Below are 20,422 nucleotides of genomic sequence, written 5' to 3' on the forward strand. Positions count from 1 at the left end.
AAGCACTTTCAGACAGAGAGCGAGAGAGAGAGAGAGAGAGAGAGAGAGAATTTCTGATTCTAAGTTTCTAACTAGAGTTTGTGGATTTAACCCTAGCTTTTGCCGCGTTAGGTTAAAGAGACGACCTTGAAGGAGCAGAAGAAGAAGAAGAAGATACAGTACTTAGCTTCATTACACTACTTAAACGGAGAACGAAGAATTGGGAAGGTTCTGTTTCCGTTGTGAACGAGGAATTTTTCCACCATTTTTGAGGACTGGGCCTTCTTATTTCTTCTTGGACTCTCTTTGATTGAATCAGACGCATTCATTTCCCTGTGTTTCTCTCAGATCTCTACTTTCAGTGAGTTTCTCCTTCTGATTATTTTCTTTTGTGTTTGTTTTATCCGTTCGAATTTCTGGATCTGAGGATAATGTAATGTAATGAGGAATAATTGTTTTTCATTTTTTGGCTGCATTGCGTGTGAGATGATATATTGGCATTATGGTTGTTTTTAATTCTTTCTTCTTAAGTCTTCAGAGAGCAATCTGGACTCTGTCTAATTTATTGAAATAAGTGAGCCGCAATTTATGCGTTTTCTTTACTCTGCCTCCATTGCATTTAATTTTGAAGTAAATTAACTTTTCACGAGGACTTTGTATGGTGTATCTCTCAGCTAACAGGGTGGATCTAGAAACTATGAAAGGGAGACTATATTGATCTTTGAACTTTTATATGGACTAATTCAATGGAACTTTTGCTGAATTGTTCTTGTTTCTTGCCACTGAGTTTGAAACAATCCATTTAGACATGTTACTCTTTTGCCTTATTTCCTCAAAACAATCTGATTTTTTTTAAAAAAGTTGTTCTACTGTTGTAAATACAAGGGGCTTTTTTCGTACCATTATTTATACATGGTTGGGGTTTAGTTGCCATGAATTAACTTCTTTCTTTGGTTATCTTTCAATTGATCTAATATTGGGTTTCTTTGACAGATTGGGTTCTGCATATCCCGTTCAATGGGTGAGTGGGTATAACATAAAGTCTTCGGCCTCTGTTGCTGGTTTCTTGCGGGCATTCCTTCGCTGAGAATCTTTAGTGGAATTTCCTTATTGTATCGAGCAATTAATGATTTTTCGGGTACAAGAATTTGTTGTAGCACATTCAGCATCGGCTATAGAGTTGGGCACTTTTCTGGGGGAGAAGGATCTCTCTTCCATTGCCTCCTCTTTTGCCTGCTGCCGACACTGTCTGTGCTCATTTGTAATTAATGCATCGTAAATTAGATAGCCCTGTCCAGACTCAGATGGCAGTGGCAGCAGCTTTTAAGAGTCCACTCAGTGGAGAGTATGGCGGGAGCAAGAGGATGGAAGGAAAACAGCCTACAGGGAGGAGAAGAGTCTTTGTGCAAACCGACACCGGTTGTGTCCTTGGGATGGAATTGGATCGGAGTGACAATGCTCATACTGTGAAGAGGAGGTTACAGATTGCGCTTAACGTACCAACTGATGAGAGCTCTTTGACATTTGGAGATATGGTGCTCAAGAACGACCTCAGTGCTGTACGTAATGATTCTCCCCTTCTTCTTACACGTAACATTCTGCACAGAAGCTCGTCGACTCCTTGTCTGTCACCAACTGGAAGGGATATTCAACAAAGAGATCAAAGTGGCCCTATTGAGATATTGGGGCATTCTAATCGCTTTGTCAGGACAAAACAACTGGTTGGTGAGATTATAAAAGCTATTAAAATTGGCGTTGATCCTATTCCTGTTCATAGTGGACTCGGTGGTGCATACTATTTCAGAAATAACAGAGGTGAGAGCGTTGCGATTGTGAAGCCTACGGATGAAGAACCTTTTGCACCAAACAACCCGAAAGGGTTTGTTGGTAAAGCTCTTGGTCAACCTGGGTTAAAACGATCTGTGCGTGTTGGGGAGACTGGATTTCGTGAGGTTGCAGCTTATCTTCTTGATTATGATCACTTTGCTAACGTGCCTCCCACTGCCTTGGTGAAGATTACCCACTCGATCTTCAATGTCAATGATGGAGTAAATGGTAACATACCTCCAAGTAAGAAGAAGCTGGTTAGCAAGATTGCGTCATTTCAAGAATTCATACCGCATGATTTTGATGCCAGTGATCACGGAACTTCCAGCTTCCCAGTAGTGGCTGTGCATCGTATAGGCATTCTAGACATTAGAGTTTTTAACACAGATAGGCATGCTGGAAATCTTTTAGTTAGGAAACTTGATGGCGTTGGGAGGTTTGGTCAAGTGGAGCTCATTCCTATTGATCATGGACTCTGCCTTCCCGAAACACTAGAGGACCCATATTTTGAGTGGATTCATTGGCCGCAGGCATCAATTCCGTTTTCAGAGGATGAGCTCAAGTATATCAAAGATCTCAATCCATTTAAAGACAGTGAGATGCTGAGGATGGAACTCCCCATGATTCGTGAGGCTTGTCTCAGGGTTTTGGTTCTCTGCACTATCTTCCTGAAGGAAGCTGCAGCCTTTGGTCTTTGTCTTGCTGAGATCGGCGAGATGATGACTCGAGAGTTTCGTAGCGGAGAGGAGGATCCCAGTGAACTGGAACTTATATGCATGGAGGCTAGGCAGCTAATTGAAGAGAAGGAGGTCTATTCCCCTCGGGCTGATTTAGGCGATGAAGAATTTCAGTTTGATATTGACTGCGATGTAGACGAATCGGATTTTAGCGAAGGGATAGAAGCAGATGACTTTTACCCAACAACACCATATCACTTCAGTGTCGGTAGTGGTATACATGGACGTTTTCCTCTTCGTAAACTGGAGGAAAGCATCGAGGAAGAAAATGACGAGGAAGATGAACGAGCAGGGGGCTTCACCAATCCGTTTTCTTCCGAAAGGATTCCAACTATTTCAAAGCTTTCCATGTCACTGAAGAATACCAGTCTAGGTGAGAAGAATAAGAAACATAGCAAATACTTTGGAACAAGACCTGACAATGGATACATGATGACCAATACATCATCTGGACACCGAAGTGCCAATGAACAGCTTCCAGCTAGTGTAACATTTGTGAAGCTAGCTGATATGAATGAGGATTCATGGTCATTGTTCTTAGACAAGTTTCAAGAGTTACTTCACCCAGCATTCGCCAAACGAAAATCTGCTACTCTAGGTCAGAGACAGAGGCAGAGGCTTGGTACTTCTTGCCAATTTTGAGATTGAGCAACCACCAACCTTGCTGTTCTACATCATTAGAAAGTTGATTGATGAATTCAGCAAAGGGGTTTTCTGATTTCTCTCCGAGAGATTACATTTAGAAGATCAGGGTCGGTCAGTACTACTACTTCTACGGCTGAGGTAGTCTCTAATGTAAATATTGTAGCATCTCAACTTAGTAGATTTGGTTGTAGTATTTTCTTTTTCTTTCTTCAAAATTACTTTGTTCTTCTAGCTGTTCTACTACCACCTTGTTATATAAATAACTTTTAGAATAAATGTTAAGAGGAAATTATGTAAACCAGAGGGAGATGTGCCAGTTTTTATTTATATCTTGCCTCCCAATGTTCTTCCACTGCTTAAGAAATGTGATTTTTGGTCAAGCTGTGGATATGTTTGTCAGTCTATTATTTGAATTTGATACCGATGTTGGTTACATCCAACAAAATCTTATAAAAAGATTCCAAATCACATGGAGAAACATTGAAAAAAGGAGCAAAATGGTTGAGGAGACCAGCCAAGATGGTGGTTAGAAATGATTGGATTGCATTAAGCACTGATTTTCTGAAAAACATTCATAGTCATAATTTTGTTATTTCTTCCCTTTTCTTATTTGATACAATGATAGATAGATTGGACTCATGACAGAAGGAAAAAAGTAAAAAAAAAACTCTACAAAATCTCAATGTATTTTTGTTGTACGAAACTAGATATTTGAAATGAAAATGTATAATAAGTTAGAGGATATATTATTAAATTTATTTTTATCTACTTTGAAGAGGTTTTGTGTTTAAACTTCCACAATAACAATTCAAATTAATTTAATATCCTTCTTGATGTACTTCGAGGGTTAATCAATTTCTATAATTATATTTTTAATAAATCTTCTCTCGAAGTTATTTTTTTTTATCTAAATTGATTAATAATAACAATATCTTTTAGGAAAAAAAAAATAAAATATGAATTTCTTTTCAAAATTTATAGAAGAAAAAATAAACGAAAGTAGATAACAATTTTTTTTTTCTCAAAAATAGCAATATAAACAAGAAAGAATGAATTTAAGATTCATGGAAACTTTATGGATTAAAATTGAAAAAAAAAAAGAACAAAGTATATGATAAAAATGTTGTTTTTACAAAATTATAGTTATTACTATTTAAGGTTATATATAAAAAATTGTCTTTATGTGTATATCTCCCAAAAGGAGAAAGCTGTTTATATATTGGGGAATTTTCAAATAAAAAAAGAAAAAGGAAAGTCTCTATCACACAACCTGCTCTTTGAAATAAATCACAAATATTCTTCATAGGGAATGTTGAACTTTGAAAGGTTTAAAATAAAATTTAAAATCAATTCCTTTTCTTAAAAAATATGTCTATATAGTTTTTTTTAGTAATCCAATTGGATTGAAATTATACAGAAGAGTAATTATAATGAATAGTAATTTTTAGAATAATTATTAAGTATGTAGCAATATTTTAAAAAATTGCAAATATAGCAAAGTCTATCGTTGATAGACTCTTATGATTTATCAGTGATAGACCAATATTTGTTACATGATCTATCAGTGATATACTTCTATGATTGATAGATTTTGACAGATTTTACTATATTTATAATTTTTTTAAAATGTTGTTATATACTTCGTTATTTTGAATATAAGTGCTCTGTATAGAAAGATATAGAAAGCATAGGGAGAGGGTTTTGTAAGTATATTGTTGCAAATTAGTACTATTGGGCTGAGAGAGTTGCAATAACATTGGGCCTTCAATAAACAATATCTGCAATATTTGACACCTAAATTCATCAACATTGGCTGTCCTGCAATGCATGCATGCATGCATGCCAACGTTCACCTTTGATTATAAACGGATTAAAATGGAAAGAAAGAAAAAGCTAATTCCATACCAAACTTTATTTTAGTCATTCAAAATGTTCACGATAACCATTATATTATGCATATAAATTTACTTTCTCTAATTAGATTATTCCAACCAAGACTAAAATATCATAAAATAACACTTATAATCACCATTAAAATTATATAAATTACAACCTCAAATACATGTAATAACCTGGATGAGAAATGAGGAATATAAGATATATGTATATATATATATATATATATATATATATATATATATATATATATATATATATATATATAAGTAAGAACAACACTTTTACTGTTACAAGAGAAATACAATCTCCAAGAAAATTTTGAGTAAAAACTCAAGAAAAAAAAACTTTAGCTTAATTTGTTGTTGACTACACACACATATATATATAGTGGAACTCATATATATAACATATATCATAAGAAGATAGGAAAATTGGATATATATATATATATATGTTTTATATATATATATTTAACATAAAAACAAGAACTTTAAGAACCAAAAGCTTCGATACTTTTTTTTTTTGTTTTTGTTTTGGGAATCAATTATGTTTTGGTGGGTGATGCATATAAGTCAAATAATCAGCATTATTATAAACAACAACGGTTGACCCACTAATTCCCATTTTCTTTGTTTCTAAACTTGAAACCTTCTTCTTATCATTCTTCTTTTTGCCATTTTCTTCATTGGCTGCACTTGAAAAAACCATATTTGAAGTCTTCTCTTTAGACCCATTTTTTCCAAAGCTTTTGCTATTCTCCATTTCCATGAGCTCTTTATTCAATACTCCTAATCTTCTTCCTCCAATGTTATTGTTCCTCAAAGGTTCCTAAACAGAATATATAAATTAATCAATAATGTGTTTGGTATGAAAATTTTGTGTGTATGGGTGTTTATGTTTATTTACCATTTTGAGTGAACCAACCCTATCTTCAGCTGCATCTTTGTCTTCTGCAAAAATAAAAATAATAAAAAAAATCCCTCACACTACAAGAAAATACGTCAATTGTACGTACTTGTTAAAAACTCGCTATGAAATTATAAAATGCAACAATTTTTACAAAAATTAAATTGAAAACATACTTTTTGTGATTGGGATTGGGAGAAAGTTAAAATTTCGTTGTTACGATTGATAAAGTTCTTAGACAAATACTAAATATATGAGAATTTTATTAACCGATAGAGATTATTTATAAGGTTTTTCCGAAACCGTAAGCACTAAAATTTAACTTTTAAAATCGCAAGAATTTAAATTCTAACTTTTTTCCAAACTATACCATCCATACATTCGTAAATGAACCAATAAAAAAATCACCCCTGTTAAACTAGAATATAGCTTAAATTATATATATATGTGTGTGTGTATGTGCAAAAAAACACATTCTATATACAATTCATACCCTATTTGAGAAATAGTTGAAAAGAAATATATTAGAAGAGAGAGATGAATGAATAATAATAGAGAGAGAGAGAGAGACAGAGACCTTGTTGATGAAACTTGATGATGGAGAGTGATGTAACAGGAAGAACAACCAACAAAAAGCAAGCAAACCTAACACAGGCCATATGAGATATATCTTTTGAACAGAAAAGAAAAGAAAAGAAAAGAGTTTGTGTAAAGAAAAAAGAATGGTGAGAGCAAGAAATTAGAAGAGAGTTTTCAATTGGGGTTTTGTAGTTTAGGGTTTGTTTGTTTGTTGAAAGGAGTTTTAGAAGAAGACAATGAAGAGATATATATAGAAAAAAAAAAGAAAAAAAAGCTAAGTGAAGAGTAGGGTTAGGGTTTTGAGTCAAATCTATGGGACTTTTGTCTCTCCAACATCCCTTTGTCTTTTCATGCTTTGAAATTCTAAAATCTTATTCACATTCAACTGATCTTTTCAATAACATTGTTTAGAAAATCTCTTTTTAATTTTTTTTTTTTGTTATATACATATTGTATTGGCATCAATGTTGATGCAAACCCCATGTGTTCTTTTTAAGTTAAAAAAACATAGCTTTCTTTGATTATATCTAGATTTTAAATTTGATTTCATTTGCTCATTCAATTTCAAAATCTTACTTATAATTAATCTTAAATTTTGAGTATAACTTAAATTCTATTAAGTTCAAAGAACAAACATGAGTATTAATAAAAACTTTGAAGGTAAAAGTGTATTTAAATCATAAAAGACTAAACTATGAAAAGTAAACTCAAAAGGCTACATGGATGATCGAACGAAAAGGAAAAATCATGAAAGTTGGTATTATTCCAAGTAGTCTACTATAGGTCTAATTGTAGCAATTTTTCACATAGTAGATATCCTTTTTGCCGTATTTTTTCTTCGAGTTAAGAATTTTTCATGTAAATTGTCATGTTTTTAGTGAGTAGAAGTGAGATAGTTTTTTCCAACAATCCAGAGATGAAAATATTTAGATGGTAGTTGTTGTATTATTTAGATTAAATGATTAGTAAAAGTTAACGTGGAAAGGAAGGAGATATATATATTATATTGATGGTATGCCCTTTGTCTAACGTTGTGGGATGAACGAGGGCGAAGAAGCCATTTTTATGGATCCAAACAAACTTGGGAATTAATGGACTTTCAATTCTAAACCTAACTTACCTTTTCAACCTCCTCTCTCTCTCTCTCTCTCTCTTTATTTTATTTTTTCAACGCCAAACTTTTACTTTTATTATATATATTATTATTTCTAGGCATTTGTATATATATATATATATATATATAATTTGAACATGTTTCCCCTTCCCCCTCCTCTTTTTTGTTACATTTTGAGACAATCCAAACATTTTGTACCATATTGCTCAATTTATCAAAGTTTTTCTTTTATTTGGTTTTGACATATATGTATGTATGTTTTATAGACTAATTAAAAAGACATAAATTTTAGGTTGTATCAATTAATATCATTTTACCGAATTTTGTTTGAAAAAATATTGTGCAAATTAAACATATATAATTGGTTTTAATTTCTAATTTGTTATAAGTGAATCAATTTAAAAAATTTATTAAGGTTGTAGACCTGTTACAATATCATATTAATAAAATGGACAATTAATTAAAATTGATGCTTTCAAATGAAATCTTAACTGAGAGACTATGACTGATTTGATTATAAAAATTTAGGGGTGTGAATAAAATTCTGAACCTTACACGATTATGTTCGTTATCCAAACATAACAAAAATGTAATTAGGAAAAGATAAGTTGATACACTTTACAAAAATTTTAAAAAATTCAACGATGTATCTAAATTTAATTTTTTTTTTAGAAAAGTAAATAATATAAAACTTCAAATATATATATAGTGGAAGTTTAGGGTTTTCAACTTCCAAGAAGGCTTTGAATTTGGAGGAAGAGGCAAAAGGAAAGGCTACCCACTGCCTCTAAATTCTCTTCCTAAATGGTTTGAAATTTGAGCTTTCACTTTTCCATGTCTTCTAATTCCTTGTAGTTTATAACAACAAGAGAAAAAGAACCCCATTACCTATGTAAATGTACTCTAATTGCCATGTTTATATATATATATCCATGCATATGCATCTTAACGATTCACATTCATGGATGTTAGTTAAATTCAAAACATTTATGCATTAAATTATCAATATTGTTGAGTAATTTTAACAATCAATGTCGGTGAAACATATTTGAATCTCTCACTTCTTAATTGAAGAGTATATAGAACTTAACCGAGTCAATAAAATTATGCCCGAAGATATAATGTGAGAGCGTATGAGTATAAATATAGGACGGAGTTAGATTTTTGTACACTTGAAATCAATAATGTTCACAAAATTATACCTTTAAAGGCATGAGTGTTAGGCTTAATTTCAATTTTCAATTTGAAAAAAAAATAGAATATTATAAATGGATAGTAAATTTACACAATTAATTGTTGTGATTTAATTTCATTTTTTGTCTTCAATTTTTAATTTATTTTGGACACATTATTAATTAAGCCATATTTGATAATTATTTCATTTTAATTTTTTGTAAGATTATATTTTTTTCTCAATTTATATTTTCTATCCCTCCCAACATTATATTTATTTTTACAAACATAGAAACTTATTAGATGGAAACATAAAAACTTAAAAACTTTTTGTATATTTATACACCAAACCCATGTAGAGCCAACCCACACATATATATATATATATATATGTATGTATGTATGTATGTATGTACATCTCCACTAACTAATTAAACTTATTTCTAGGTCTCCACCTTTATGCTTATTAATTATTATAAACAACATCTTAATATCTTTTTTGAGAAAAGTGATTAAATTATTAAAACATCAACTAGCAAATTAAATATATAATAAGTTTATATAAACATATTTATCATAACTTAATGAGGAATGATTATTGTATTTATATATGATAGAGGCATCAATATATATATATATAGTTAGTTCTTGATCTCTTCACTCTCTTTTTAATAGAATCATATAAACCTAAATCAAACATTTGATTTTTTTTCTTCTTTAAGTTGAGATACTATACATTATTATTCTAACAAATAAAGAAGATTATAAGATGAATAAATGGCTTTATTATTATTATATATAAATAAATGTTTAGAAACAAACTTGGTGTCATTATTTTGAATAATTATTTACTTTTTTAAGGTTAAAATACAATTTTTTTCTTCCCACTTCAAAATTTCTTCGATTTTAATTTTTGTTCTTTCTAAAGTTTAATCGTAGTCGTATGTACTTTTAATTAAATCTTAAATTTAGCGGCCACTCTAAGTTAATTTTGTATTGAAAACAATTAAATAAATCACAATAATTTTAATACAAACAAATATAATATGTGAATAAATTTTTAAAATGTATAATAAAAATGATAATAAAAAATTAAAAAATAATGAAAAAAATCTACAATCAACTAGAAGTAAGCTAGACTAAACTTAAGATTTATTAAAACTTTCCAAACTGAAACTGAACATTTGAAAATATATAGATCAAAATGATATTTTAACCGAGTCAAGAAGTTGGTGAAGCATAGTACTTAGGAGAGTAAAATAAAGGCATATGGATGCGGGCACCAAACATCACCAATTTCCTTCTTTTCCCCAAAAAACCTAAAGTTTATAGGGTGGTCAATTGATGTCTCCCTACCCATTTAATCCCTTTCAAAGAGCAATGCATGCATTCACTATATAACCAACCAAATAATAAAAGTCTATAGAGTATATAAGACAAGCAATCAAAGTAGCTATCGGCTTATATGGTAGTTCAAATTTAAGACCATGCGTAATACAAACAAGAAAAAGATTAGGAGAAGAAAACGAATAAATGGGTCGGTTTATATTCTGTTAACTCTAATATTTATGTGTTACGTTACAAAAATTTAAGGAAAATTTATCATGCCCATCTAGTTAGTCTCTTTGAATTCACTAGCGAAGTGATAGATTTTCCAACGGGGTAATATATTCTTTCATTAATTTTCTTGAATTGCTTGTGTGGAGCTCATAATGACTAAGTTCTTTGAAAAAGAAAAAGAAAAATGAATATAGACATTATTATTTATTAGGTAAAGGTATAATGTTTTCATGAAATAATGCGAGATAGATGTCCCCTTCTTTTAATTTACTTTTTTGTGTAATGATCTTTTATAGGCATTATTGACTGTCTCCACATTTCTCTTTTGCCCTTTTTTTTTTTTGTTTTCTCATCAATACATTGGAAGTGCCATATGAAATTAATTAATCAAAACAAGGATGATTAATTTTGGAAAATAGTTAAGAGCTAATAAATTAATTAAGAAAACTTTGGTTTGAGAAACTATTTTAGAATAATGGTATTTGCAAAGGCCTTTATTTTACTTATATAATTAATTAAGGGGTTGTTTAATTTGCTAACAAATAACTAATGTGTGTCTTTGTTATGTGATGAATATATTAAAAATTCTAATCAAAATTTAAAAATTAAAAGAAAGAAAAGGGGAAAGGCCAACATCAAACAAAACCCTAACATTATATTGTTAGGGTTATAATTAAGGAAAAAGTAGATTTATATGCTTAAATTTTAAAATTAAAATTATTAAGTTTTTCGTGTTTGAATTTACATGAGAATCAATTTACATTGTTAATGTCCAAATCGAACAAGAAAAATAGAATAATCAACCATCTCTCTCCCTAAATGTTTTCGTACATTGTTGAGATTGAGGTTAGAGAAATTCGAACCATAATCGTTTTCGATTGTTGAGTTCTTGTTAGCAGTTAATTAAGTCAATTTTAATTTTTAGTGGGTTGCTTAGCGTATTTATTTATTTATTTATTTTATCTACTACTTATGTTCCTATTTTAAAGGTAAATGTAGATAATGAATTAAATGGTAAAATCCTTTATAAGATTAGATATATTGAATTAGTGGAGTAAAATCAGTAAATCACATCATTGGATTTAATTCCTTAAACGACAAGACCCCAACTTTGATCTTTAATTTAGAGGGACCCTTTCCTCCAATAACTCAGATTCAAATTCAAATCTTTTTCTTTTCAATTTCCCTTTTCTTTTTTAAAAAAACAAAACAATTAATATGGTTTCAGATATGGCCACTTTTGATCTCAATTTCTTTGTCTTTCACTTCGCCGCCGCTAATCACTCTTTTTTTCCTAATTCCCTCAAAATTCCAAATATTTTCTTACACACAACACCTCGAGTTCTTCATCATGAGCAGCAATTCTAGCACCAAAAATTGATCATCAAGCTTGGATCTTTTCTCAATGGGATCAGCAGCTTCCTCAATGGCGGCCAAGTTTGCTTTCTTCCCACCCGATCCGCCATCGTACAGGTTACAGGAGTTCTATCTAACACAGAACCACCACCTGTTTTGATACGGTGAAGTACTTTTGCTATATGAGTTGATGAGTACTTACTGATAGATATTGTATTTTTGTATTAGCGTGTACATGGACGAGGAGGAGGTGGGAAAATTGAGGATGTCGAATGTGGAGGAGAGAGAAAATGTGGATGTATTGAAGGTGAAAACAAGGAGAGGGAATGAGATTGTGGGAATGTATGTGAAGAATAACGCTTGTTGTTGTTCTTCATTGACAATGCTTTATTCTCATGGAAATGCTGCAGATCTTGGCCAGATTTATCAACTTCTCATTCAACTTAGTCTTCATTTGGGTGTCAACATCATGGGGTTAGTTCATATAATTATTCGATTATCATATATAAAAGAAATAGAAAAAAAAAACCCTAATTTCTTCCATTTCGGGAAGAAAAATTATAACGTGACAATGGTTGTATATAAGATGAATGCAATAATCCATTTGCAACTATTTTCTTTTCTTCAATTTCCTAGGTCTCGATTTGAGCACATTGTTTTCTAGTGTTGGTTCATATATTATATATGCATGAAAATGAATTGAATTGAGTTCACACAGTTGATTATGAGATTGAATTGAATTGATTTTGAGTTATTGGAAATGGGTTTTTAATTATATATGCTAAAAACTATTCTTCACAATAATTATTTTTAAATGGTAACACACACACACACACACACACATATATATATATATTAAATGTTAGGAAATTCTAAAGTCCTTTTGTGGTATGTTATGTGTAGGTATGATTATTCTGGCTATGGACAGTCCACTGGAAAGGTATATTTATACCGCAATAATAGAAAACATTTATTTCTATTAATTACTTTGTGAATTTTATCCCTTCAGCAGCCATCTCCAAATTTAAAGTTTCTTTTTTCCTTTTTTTTTTTATATATATAATTATTAAATTTACTTTTAGCAATTCATACATAAAAAAAATAAAAAAAGATGTGATTTAAGAAGAAAACTAATTTAAACTCTTAATATCTTTTTTATAAAAAAAGAAAAATGGTATCAAAGATAAAGTTGAAAACGGTGACGTTTTATGTTTAGGCAAGTGAAGAAGACACGTATGCGGACATAGAAGCAGCGTACAAATGCTTACAAGAAACGTACGGAGTAAAAGAAGAGGAAATAATTCTGTACGGACAATCGGTGGGAAGTGGCCCCACTTTAGAACTTGCCACACGGCTGCCGGCGGCGAGGGCCATCGTCCTCCACTCCCCTATTCTCTCCGGCCTCCGTGTTCTCTTTCCTCCTCTCAGAAAAACTTTCTGGTTTGACATTTACAAGGTTTCCCTTTCCTTTTCTTTCTCTTTAATTAATTAGAATTTTGAATGTGATTGAATTCATCACGCAAGTCTGAAGTCCTGATTTTGTGTTTTGTTGTTGCAGAACATTGACAAGATTCCACTGATTGATTGTCCAGTTTTAGTGATTCATGTGAGTATATATATATATTCAAAATGTATCAAGTTTCTATTAGATATTTTGTTAAAGTTCAACTTGTGTGTGTGTGTGTGTGTAGTTGAAGTAAATAATAGTTTTGTTATTTGTTAATTTAGGGAACTGAGGATGAAGTTGTGGATTGTTCCCATGGAAGGCAACTGTGGGAGCTTTGCAAAGACAAGTATGAACCTTTGTGGCTCAAAGGAGGGAACCATTGTGACTTGGAACTTTTTCCACAGTACTTAACTCATCTTCGTAACTTCATTTCTGCCGTACGAAAACTACATCCTCCAAGGAACAACGACCTTAAACAACATGTCATTAATAATCCACAACAAATTAACCAAAGAATTCCCAATTCTACAGTTAGCAATAGTAGTAGTAGTAGTCGTTTTGAGAAATCAAGACGTTCAAGCATTGATCATTCCAAGCTCAAGGACAACGTCGACAAGTCGAGGAACAGCACGGATCGGTTGTTAAAGTCGAGGAATAACTCAGAGAAACCAAGAAATAGCTTTGATCGGTGAGCCTATCAGCTTTAGCTTTTTCTTGTGGGTATAAACGGGTTGGATTGGATTGAGGGACATTTCTAATCCAACTCATATTTTCGGATTGGTTGGATAGACGATCCGAATAATCTGAATTATATTTTCAATCCAACCCAATTAGTTGTTTTTTAATCTGACTTCTTTTATCTTTTTTGTCGTCTAACAAATAAATATAAAGGTAAAATTGTTCGAATATGATATAACAATCAATGTAATGTATGACAGGTTGGGAGATATAGTTAGGTCAGTTGGATTGTGCAACGTAGCGGATTGTTTGAAGCATCCAACGGCAGAAACATGAGATATGGGAGGATGAAAATGTAAATTAAATGGTCTTTCATTTTCATTTGTTGTTTGGATTTGTGTATATTTCAATCAGCTTCTTCCCTTAATTAAGATGTCTTTTTGGGTTAATTTGATGGCTTAATTAAGTTCCTAATTAATAAACATCAAATATGGATCAAAGCATTACTTTGGTTAAATTTTAGTATATTTTGAATCGCATCAATTCAGTTCAGTTGTCTATTTTCTTAAATATTTTCTAATATTTTTTGTTGTGTAGTTGGAATGAACTATAAATGAAATCAGTAATACACTAAACTTAGATTTAAATTCTTTTGTATTGGTGAAGTAAATCTTTCTTGGATTAAGAGGAGTCGATCGAAGACAAATATACCAGTTGTTTATGGCTTAAAACAGGTAACTTTTGGAGTTGAAAAATTAGAAAGAAAAATACTTTAATGCATATACGAATACATCTATTTTGTACCTTCGTCGAAATAAAAAAATATTAAAAGACAAAATCCATTATATTTTATTTTTTTTAGAAAGAACAAATATTTTGATTTTTTTCTTTCTAAATTTTCTAATAAAAAAAATATTAAAATTAAAGAGTAATGACAAGAGAAAACCAAAACTTTAAATACTATTTAATACACACACCAAAGCTGGAAATCGAACATTTGATAGACGGAAACCTAAATTTAGAAAATTGCAATATTTTTTTCAGTTTTAGGCAAATTCGTATAGAAAAAGAATATTTATCTTTGTTTTCTTTTTTCTTTTAAGAAAAAATTTCTCATTCATTACTAAAAACTTTGATAAATCCACAAAAACTCTACCAATTGAACCCTCCAACATTTTTTAAAATTATGATCTGATATCAAATTCATTTAATAACAATAATCATGTAATAAATTGCAAAGCTTAATTTTGGTTGATAGGAGATCTTTTTATAGATATAAAAAAATGAATATTTTAAAAATATATGAACCAAACTAGCGTTTAAATAATTAAAAAAAACAAACAATTATACCTAAAAAAATACATTTTTGCTTTTAGTATTCTCTTTTTTAAATTCATGGTAACTTTCTCTAAACTTCTATACTACGATTTCCAAACTTTTGTTCTTAGTTGAACTCCAAACCATCTATTGCTAATAGAAGCTATCATCAACAGAACTTATCACTGTTAAATTTGGTTATATATATTTTTTTAAAATATTATTATATATTTAATCACAAGCTCTATTGTAGCTTTCTTTTTAATTTTCCTAAAATAGATAAGAAAACAAAAAAATTGAGTTTTAACATATAGGGATTTTCAAATATATTAAAACAAATCAAAATATAATCGTTTATATAATGAATTCATTTCGAAAGTTTTTGTAAAATATGAAGTTAATTATGAAATTAAATTAAATACACAAAAAGGCAAAACTAATCAACGTTAACGAAGACTGTCCGCACGGTACGCACAAGACTCGATTTTTTTTTTCCAGATCTCTCTGTTTGTTCTCGATTCCAACACGACACCCATTTCTTCTTCCCCGACTCCCTCATGTTCTTCAAGGTTTAACCTCTCTTCATGTGAAAACGTTTCATAATTTTTTTTTTTTTTTTTATATTTCTATGCTTGTAATTTCCATCAATGCCACCAACACCGCCTGTAATTCACCCCCTTTTTCCTCTGCTTTTGATCTCTTATTCTGTTCTCTTGTTGTTTTTGTTTCACCTTGATCGTTGACTTTTTCTGGGTTTCTTTGTTGGTTGATGATGGATTATTTTTGCTGGATTCTTAAGTCAATGCTCAATTCTTTCGATTTTTTTCCCCCACCCTTTTGCCCATTTTTTGTGATTTCCATCTTTTTGAAGAATGAAGAGTTTCATCCACCATTAAGATCTCTTTTGTTAGTTTCTATACTGTTTCTGCATTCTGACTTTGATGTTGAAGGTTGTGTATGAAATGTGATGTTTGAGTCTAGAAATTCACAATAGCTTAGATCTTTAAGAATTATGAAGATGCCCTGAATTGTTAAGAAGTGTTTGTTATGTTCCTTTTTCCAATTTTTCCCTATTTTTATTCGGGGGGGGAGGGGGGGCTTATATCTGTAGAAGAAAGTTGCATTCTACCGCAGAACTCCCACAATTATGTTTCATTTCAAAATTTTACTAGATTGAACTTGAAGCAGCCACTATAGGTTGTAGTTGTTGTTGTTGTTGTTGTTTTGTGTGTGTGTGTGTTTTTTTTTGTTTTTTTTTTTATGATGCTAACTTGGAATATGATTGTGGCTTTCACAGCGATGTTAATATACCAATATCACTTCACCTAAAAATGGCTGGTATTATAGAATAGTACCATTCTCTAACCTTGATTGTGTCAGGGAGATTTTTTTTCCTGCCATCGTATATTGATGATAGTTCTTTCTTCTGTGTGGTTTTGATTTTGAACTAGAATATCATTGATTTCTTTGCTGTCAAATGATGTGGAATCCCTCCTTTATTCTTTTTGCTGGCAGTGAAATGAACTTCTGTGGCAATCGAACTCTTCTTCTCAAGTTGAATACTGTAAAAGAGGTCCGTTGTGTTGCTCCTGTTGCTTGTATTTGAAAGAAACAGAAAAGTTTCATGGATTTTTTGTGGTTTCCCATGTTACTGTAGTTCAGGAAACTCATCCTATAATGAATTCTGAAAGTCCTTGATTTGGATCTCAAAAATAGCTACTATGATTGGGAGGAAGAACACTGGACAGGCTTCCCCACTATTTCTGGTCCTCCTGGCTCTTACCTTCTGCTTTGTAACTTATAATTTGGTGACGGCTATTATTCAGTATGGATCTGTGGGAAGGGAAGTTGGACATGACTCATATAATCATTTATCTACTGATCCCATCATTGAAATGCCGGAGAAGGTGAAAAGAAAGAAGACAAAGTCACCTTTCCATGTTGCTTTGACAGCGACTGACGCTCCTTACAGCAAATGGCAGTGTCGAATTATGTATTACTGGTACAAGAAGATAAAAAATTTGCCTCAATCTGAGATGGGAGGGTTCACTCGTATTTTACATTCGGGAAAACCAGATAACTTAATGGATGAGATTCCTACTATGGTGGTGGATCCTCTTCCTGCTGGTATGGACCGGGTGAGATTTCTTTGCACATCCTTCTTTGTCTTCATTTAACTCGGTTATTGTTACTTTGGACGTCCTCATTGTTCCTTTCTCATATGTCTTGTTTTCAAATGTGTAGGATTCCTTTTCGTATTTCATTAAACTATATATTCTGTTCTCAGGGCTACATTGTCTTGAACAGACCGTGGGCATTTGTGCAGTGGCTGGAAAAGGCAACAATAGAGGAAGAGTGAGAATTTTATGTAAAATCATTGAAGTATAGAACTCCTCATAGCTATTAGTATTTGAATTCTTATGTATCTAATTCTTTTTGTTTTTTTTTTGTTGTAGATATATACTAATGGCAGAACCAGATCATATATTTGTTAATCCGCTTCCTAATTTATCTGATGGAGGTTATCCAGCTGCCTTTCCATTTTTCTACATCAAACCAGATCAAAATCAAAAAATTCTGAGAAAGTTTTTCCCCGAGGAATATGGCCCCGTAAATAATATTGATCCAATTGGCAACTCCCCTGTAATTATTAGGAAGGTGATTTCTCTCAAAATTAAGACCTGGATTAAGATTATTATTGCGGGCAGGCATAACGACATTTTCCTGCATAACGCAAAATGGATGTGGCAATTTATGGCGCTTACTCTTTTATTAAGAAATCTTAGTATACTAAGTTTGCGATCTCATTATGACTATTTTTAACATGTCATTTTTTATTCTCTTATAATTTTTGGCAAAATCTTTTCCTTGTCATTTCTGTATTCATCAATAAAAGGCTATTTTCTTTTTACGTCGACGTTTATTGTTCGATATGCTAACTGGGTTCTGTTTATCAGGATTTGATTGAAAAAATTGCTCCTACCTGGATGAATATTTCATTGAAGATGAAAGAGGATCCAGAGGCAGATAAAGTTTTTGGATGGGTGCTAGAAATGTAAGTTTTGGAAAAAGAAACCTTTTGTCTTCTCTTCTATATTAGACCACTCTAGAAAATCCAAAAATCTTTAGTGAAATGTCTTCTGAAGCTCCCTTTTTTCTTAGGTATGCTTATGCAGTTGCTTCTGCTTTGCACGGTGTGCAACATGTTCTTCGGAAAGATTTTATGTTGCAGGTATGACATACATCAATTCTAAAATGATGGATAGTTTCTCCTAAATATCGAAACCAATCTTGAGATTTTCTTTTTCTTTTCTAATTGGTCAGCCACCATGGGACTTGGCCATTGGTAGAAAGTTCATTATACATTATACTTATGGATGTGACTACAACTTAAAGGTGAATTTTCTTTGCCTTCATTCCTTCTTTTCAATTTTCGGAGTGCAAACATCTGAGCATGGATAACAAAAATGTTTACGATTCCCAGCAAAGTTTCTAATAATCATATCTGATCATTTCTATTGTTTATGTCATTTTCATGAACTCTCTTACCTGAAAATTATCAGGGGGAATTGACATATGGTAAGATTGGTGAGTGGCGATTTGACAAGAGGTCACATTTACGTGGACCTCCCCCGAAAAACATACCTTTACCCCCTCCGGGAGTTCCTGAAAGCGTGGTATGTTTCCGGAAAACCATTCCCCTTGTCTTCCTCCATTCCCATTTACTGTTTTGAAATGAGGGGCTCTGCATGGTTCTGCATAAGCCCAGTTTTTGAAGAGACTTTCAATTTTTCTGTTCTTTCTGGTTTGCTTCAAACTTCATTTTCTTGTTTAGTGCCAAGAGAAGCATGGATTTACATAGTGTCAGAATCGGGCTAAGTTTGTCAGTGTTGTTGTGGAACCTTTCAACTGTTCAAATATGATTCTTGTCGTGGTATGAGTAAATATGTAGCTTAATCATAACATGGGTAAGAACTTAGTGTAGAAATCATGTTTGGCCATACGAGTAAACAAGGAAAATGCATAAACGAAGAAACACTTTTGCTATATCTGGTTCCCAAAAGAGTGAAAAGCCTAAGAAGGACAAACACTTTAGCATCATGCACGTACCGAATACTAGGACACATACTAAACACTCAACAATCATATAAATGCATAAACATTGAAATTTCCTTCACATATCAAAATTGTATGTATTTGAAGAAAAAAAATTTGATTATCACATGACCCTAGATTTAAAAGAAATAACGTGGTCATCATGTCCATGCCAAATCATATATGTATATTATATCTATATCCATGCTTCTTAGTGAAAAACTACTAAAATATTTAAGTTTGGTTCTCTTTTGTATACAAAAAGATCATATATGGATTCTCTGCCCCTTCTTTTTGGTATCATAATTTTATATCAGCTTTGGTTGTTTCCATATGTTGCAGGTAACCTTGGTGAAGATGGTGAATGAAGCAACTGCAAATCTTCCAAATTGGGAGGCAACATAGTTAGTTTATAGAATAAATGATGTCATATTTGATGTGTTTGAAAAGTCCTGTTCTCTATTAATATCACACCTCACAAATTTCAGTATACACAAACCCTAGCTTGGTTTTGAACCTCTCTCTCTCTTTCTTTCTTTCTTTCTTTCTTTCTTTTTTTAATTTTAATTTTTGGGACTTTAGAGAGGGGGAATAGTAAAAAGAAAAGGCTTTGGGAGTAATTTTAGAGTTGCTTGAGCATGATTTTGTTATACAAACCAATTTTGAATCAGTTTCTTAATTTCCTCTTATCCTAAACCTTTCTTCTTCCTTTTTCTTAATTTCATTTATTTGTTATTTAATGAAGCAATTGGATTAGTGAGGCGCTAAGTTGAATATGTGTATATATATATATATATACTTGAAGGCAACTTGGAAGTTGGAAATTGAAAATTGAAAATGGAAAAAGTCAACCAAATCAAATGGATTTAGTTTGTTTGAAAAATTAATTGAAGTTTGAATTATATTTAACTTCATTTTTGTAATTAATGAAATGGACAAAAATACCATGAATGAAAAATAAAGTAAAACATAGTGTATTTCAAATTTGGGTAAAGATAGGTAACGTCAATAATATCTTTCCTCATAAGTTACTTTTAAAAAATATATTATTCTTAAATTTTTCTTTTTACCATTGTCATTTTGGAATTTTAGTATCTAAATCTTTTGAGA

General features: G+C 31.4%; 4 protein-coding genes across 7 annotated transcripts; 3 read left to right on the forward strand and 1 right to left on the reverse strand.

Moving 5' to 3' along the window:
- Nucleotides 1-3,515, forward strand: LOC103488446 (phosphatidylinositol 4-kinase gamma 7). The gene is made up of 2 exons (XM_008447190.3): nucleotides 1-340; nucleotides 973-3,515. Exon 2 carries the CDS (start codon nucleotides 1,248-1,250, stop codon nucleotides 3,183-3,185), a length of 1,938 nt encoding a protein of 645 aa, XP_008445412.1. The 5' UTR covers nucleotides 1-340; nucleotides 973-1,247; the 3' UTR covers nucleotides 3,186-3,515.
- Nucleotides 3,516-5,404: 1,889 nt separating this feature from the next.
- LOC103488445 (uncharacterized) lies at nucleotides 5,405-6,772 on the reverse strand. The gene is made up of 3 exons (XM_008447188.3): nucleotides 6,571-6,772; nucleotides 5,994-6,037; nucleotides 5,405-5,915 (listed from the first exon to the last, which is right to left on the reverse strand). The coding sequence occupies exons 1-3, from the start codon at nucleotides 6,650-6,652 to the stop codon at nucleotides 5,628-5,630; spliced, it is 414 nt and encodes a 137-aa protein (XP_008445410.1). The 5' UTR covers nucleotides 6,653-6,772; the 3' UTR covers nucleotides 5,405-5,627.
- A 4,908-nt stretch (nucleotides 6,773-11,680) lies between these two features.
- LOC103488441 (uncharacterized) lies at nucleotides 11,681-14,279 on the forward strand. Its single transcript, XM_008447180.3, has 7 exons — nucleotides 11,681-11,892; nucleotides 12,004-12,249; nucleotides 12,679-12,715; nucleotides 12,992-13,231; nucleotides 13,334-13,381; nucleotides 13,504-13,910; nucleotides 14,161-14,279. The coding sequence occupies exons 1-7, from the start codon at nucleotides 11,825-11,827 to the stop codon at nucleotides 14,234-14,236; spliced, it is 1,122 nt and encodes a 373-aa protein (XP_008445402.2). The 5' UTR covers nucleotides 11,681-11,824; the 3' UTR covers nucleotides 14,237-14,279.
- A 1,340-nt stretch (nucleotides 14,280-15,619) lies between these two features.
- Nucleotides 15,620-19,982, forward strand: LOC103488442 (hydroxyproline O-arabinosyltransferase RDN2-like). 4 transcript variants are annotated; one of them, XM_008447182.3, is made up of 10 exons: nucleotides 15,620-15,786; nucleotides 16,733-16,790; nucleotides 16,875-17,355; nucleotides 17,505-17,572; nucleotides 17,674-17,875; nucleotides 18,175-18,272; nucleotides 18,380-18,449; nucleotides 18,542-18,613; nucleotides 18,781-18,894; nucleotides 19,655-19,982. In XM_008447182.3, the coding sequence occupies exons 3-10, from the start codon at nucleotides 16,939-16,941 to the stop codon at nucleotides 19,715-19,717; spliced, it is 1,104 nt and encodes a 367-aa protein (XP_008445404.1). In that variant the 5' UTR covers nucleotides 15,620-15,786; nucleotides 16,733-16,790; nucleotides 16,875-16,938; the 3' UTR covers nucleotides 19,718-19,982. The 4 variants fall into 4 exon arrangements, with proteins under 4 accessions (XP_008445404.1, XP_016900066.1, XP_008445407.1 ...); XM_017044577.2 differs by having other exon boundaries at nucleotides 16,880-17,355; XM_008447185.3 differs by having other exon boundaries at nucleotides 16,934-17,355.
- Nucleotides 19,983-20,422: the final 440 nt, after the last annotated feature.

This window comes from Cucumis melo, chromosome 3 (genome assembly GCF_025177605.1).
Source record: "Cucumis melo cultivar AY chromosome 3, USDA_Cmelo_AY_1.0, whole genome shotgun sequence".
Classification (NCBI taxonomy): domain Eukaryota; kingdom Viridiplantae; phylum Streptophyta; class Magnoliopsida; order Cucurbitales; family Cucurbitaceae; genus Cucumis; species Cucumis melo.

Coding starts and splice junctions, on each gene's coding strand:
- LOC103488446 (XM_008447190.3), top strand. CDS start 1,248: ATGCATCGTAAATTAGATAGCCCTGTCCAGACTCAGATGGCAGTGGCA.
- LOC103488445 (XM_008447188.3), bottom strand. CDS start 6,652: ATGGCCTGTGTTAGGTTTGCTTGCTTTTTGTTGGTTGTTCTTCCTGTT. Junction 6,038..6,570: donor CATCAAGTTTCATCAACAAG/GTCTCTGTCTCT, acceptor TTATTTTTGCAG/AAGACAAAGATGCAGCTGAA. Junction 5,916..5,993: donor GGGTTGGTTCACTCAAAATG/GTAAATAAACAT, acceptor TATTCTGTTTAG/GAACCTTTGAGGAACAATAA.
- LOC103488441 (XM_008447180.3), top strand. CDS start 11,825: ATGGGATCAGCAGCTTCCTCAATGGCGGCCAAGTTTGCTTTCTTCCCA. Junction 12,716..12,991: donor ATGGACAGTCCACTGGAAAG/GTATATTTATAC, acceptor TTTTATGTTTAG/GCAAGTGAAGAAGACACGTA. Junction 13,911..14,160: donor CCAAGAAATAGCTTTGATCG/GTGAGCCTATCA, acceptor AATGTATGACAG/GTTGGGAGATATAGTTAGGT.
- LOC103488442 (XM_008447182.3), top strand. CDS start 16,939: ATGATTGGGAGGAAGAACACTGGACAGGCTTCCCCACTATTTCTGGTC. Junction 17,573..17,673: donor AAGGCAACAATAGAGGAAGA/GTGAGAATTTTA, acceptor TTTTTGTTGTAG/ATATATACTAATGGCAGAAC. Junction 18,895..19,654: donor CGGGAGTTCCTGAAAGCGTG/GTATGTTTCCGG, acceptor CATATGTTGCAG/GTAACCTTGGTGAAGATGGT.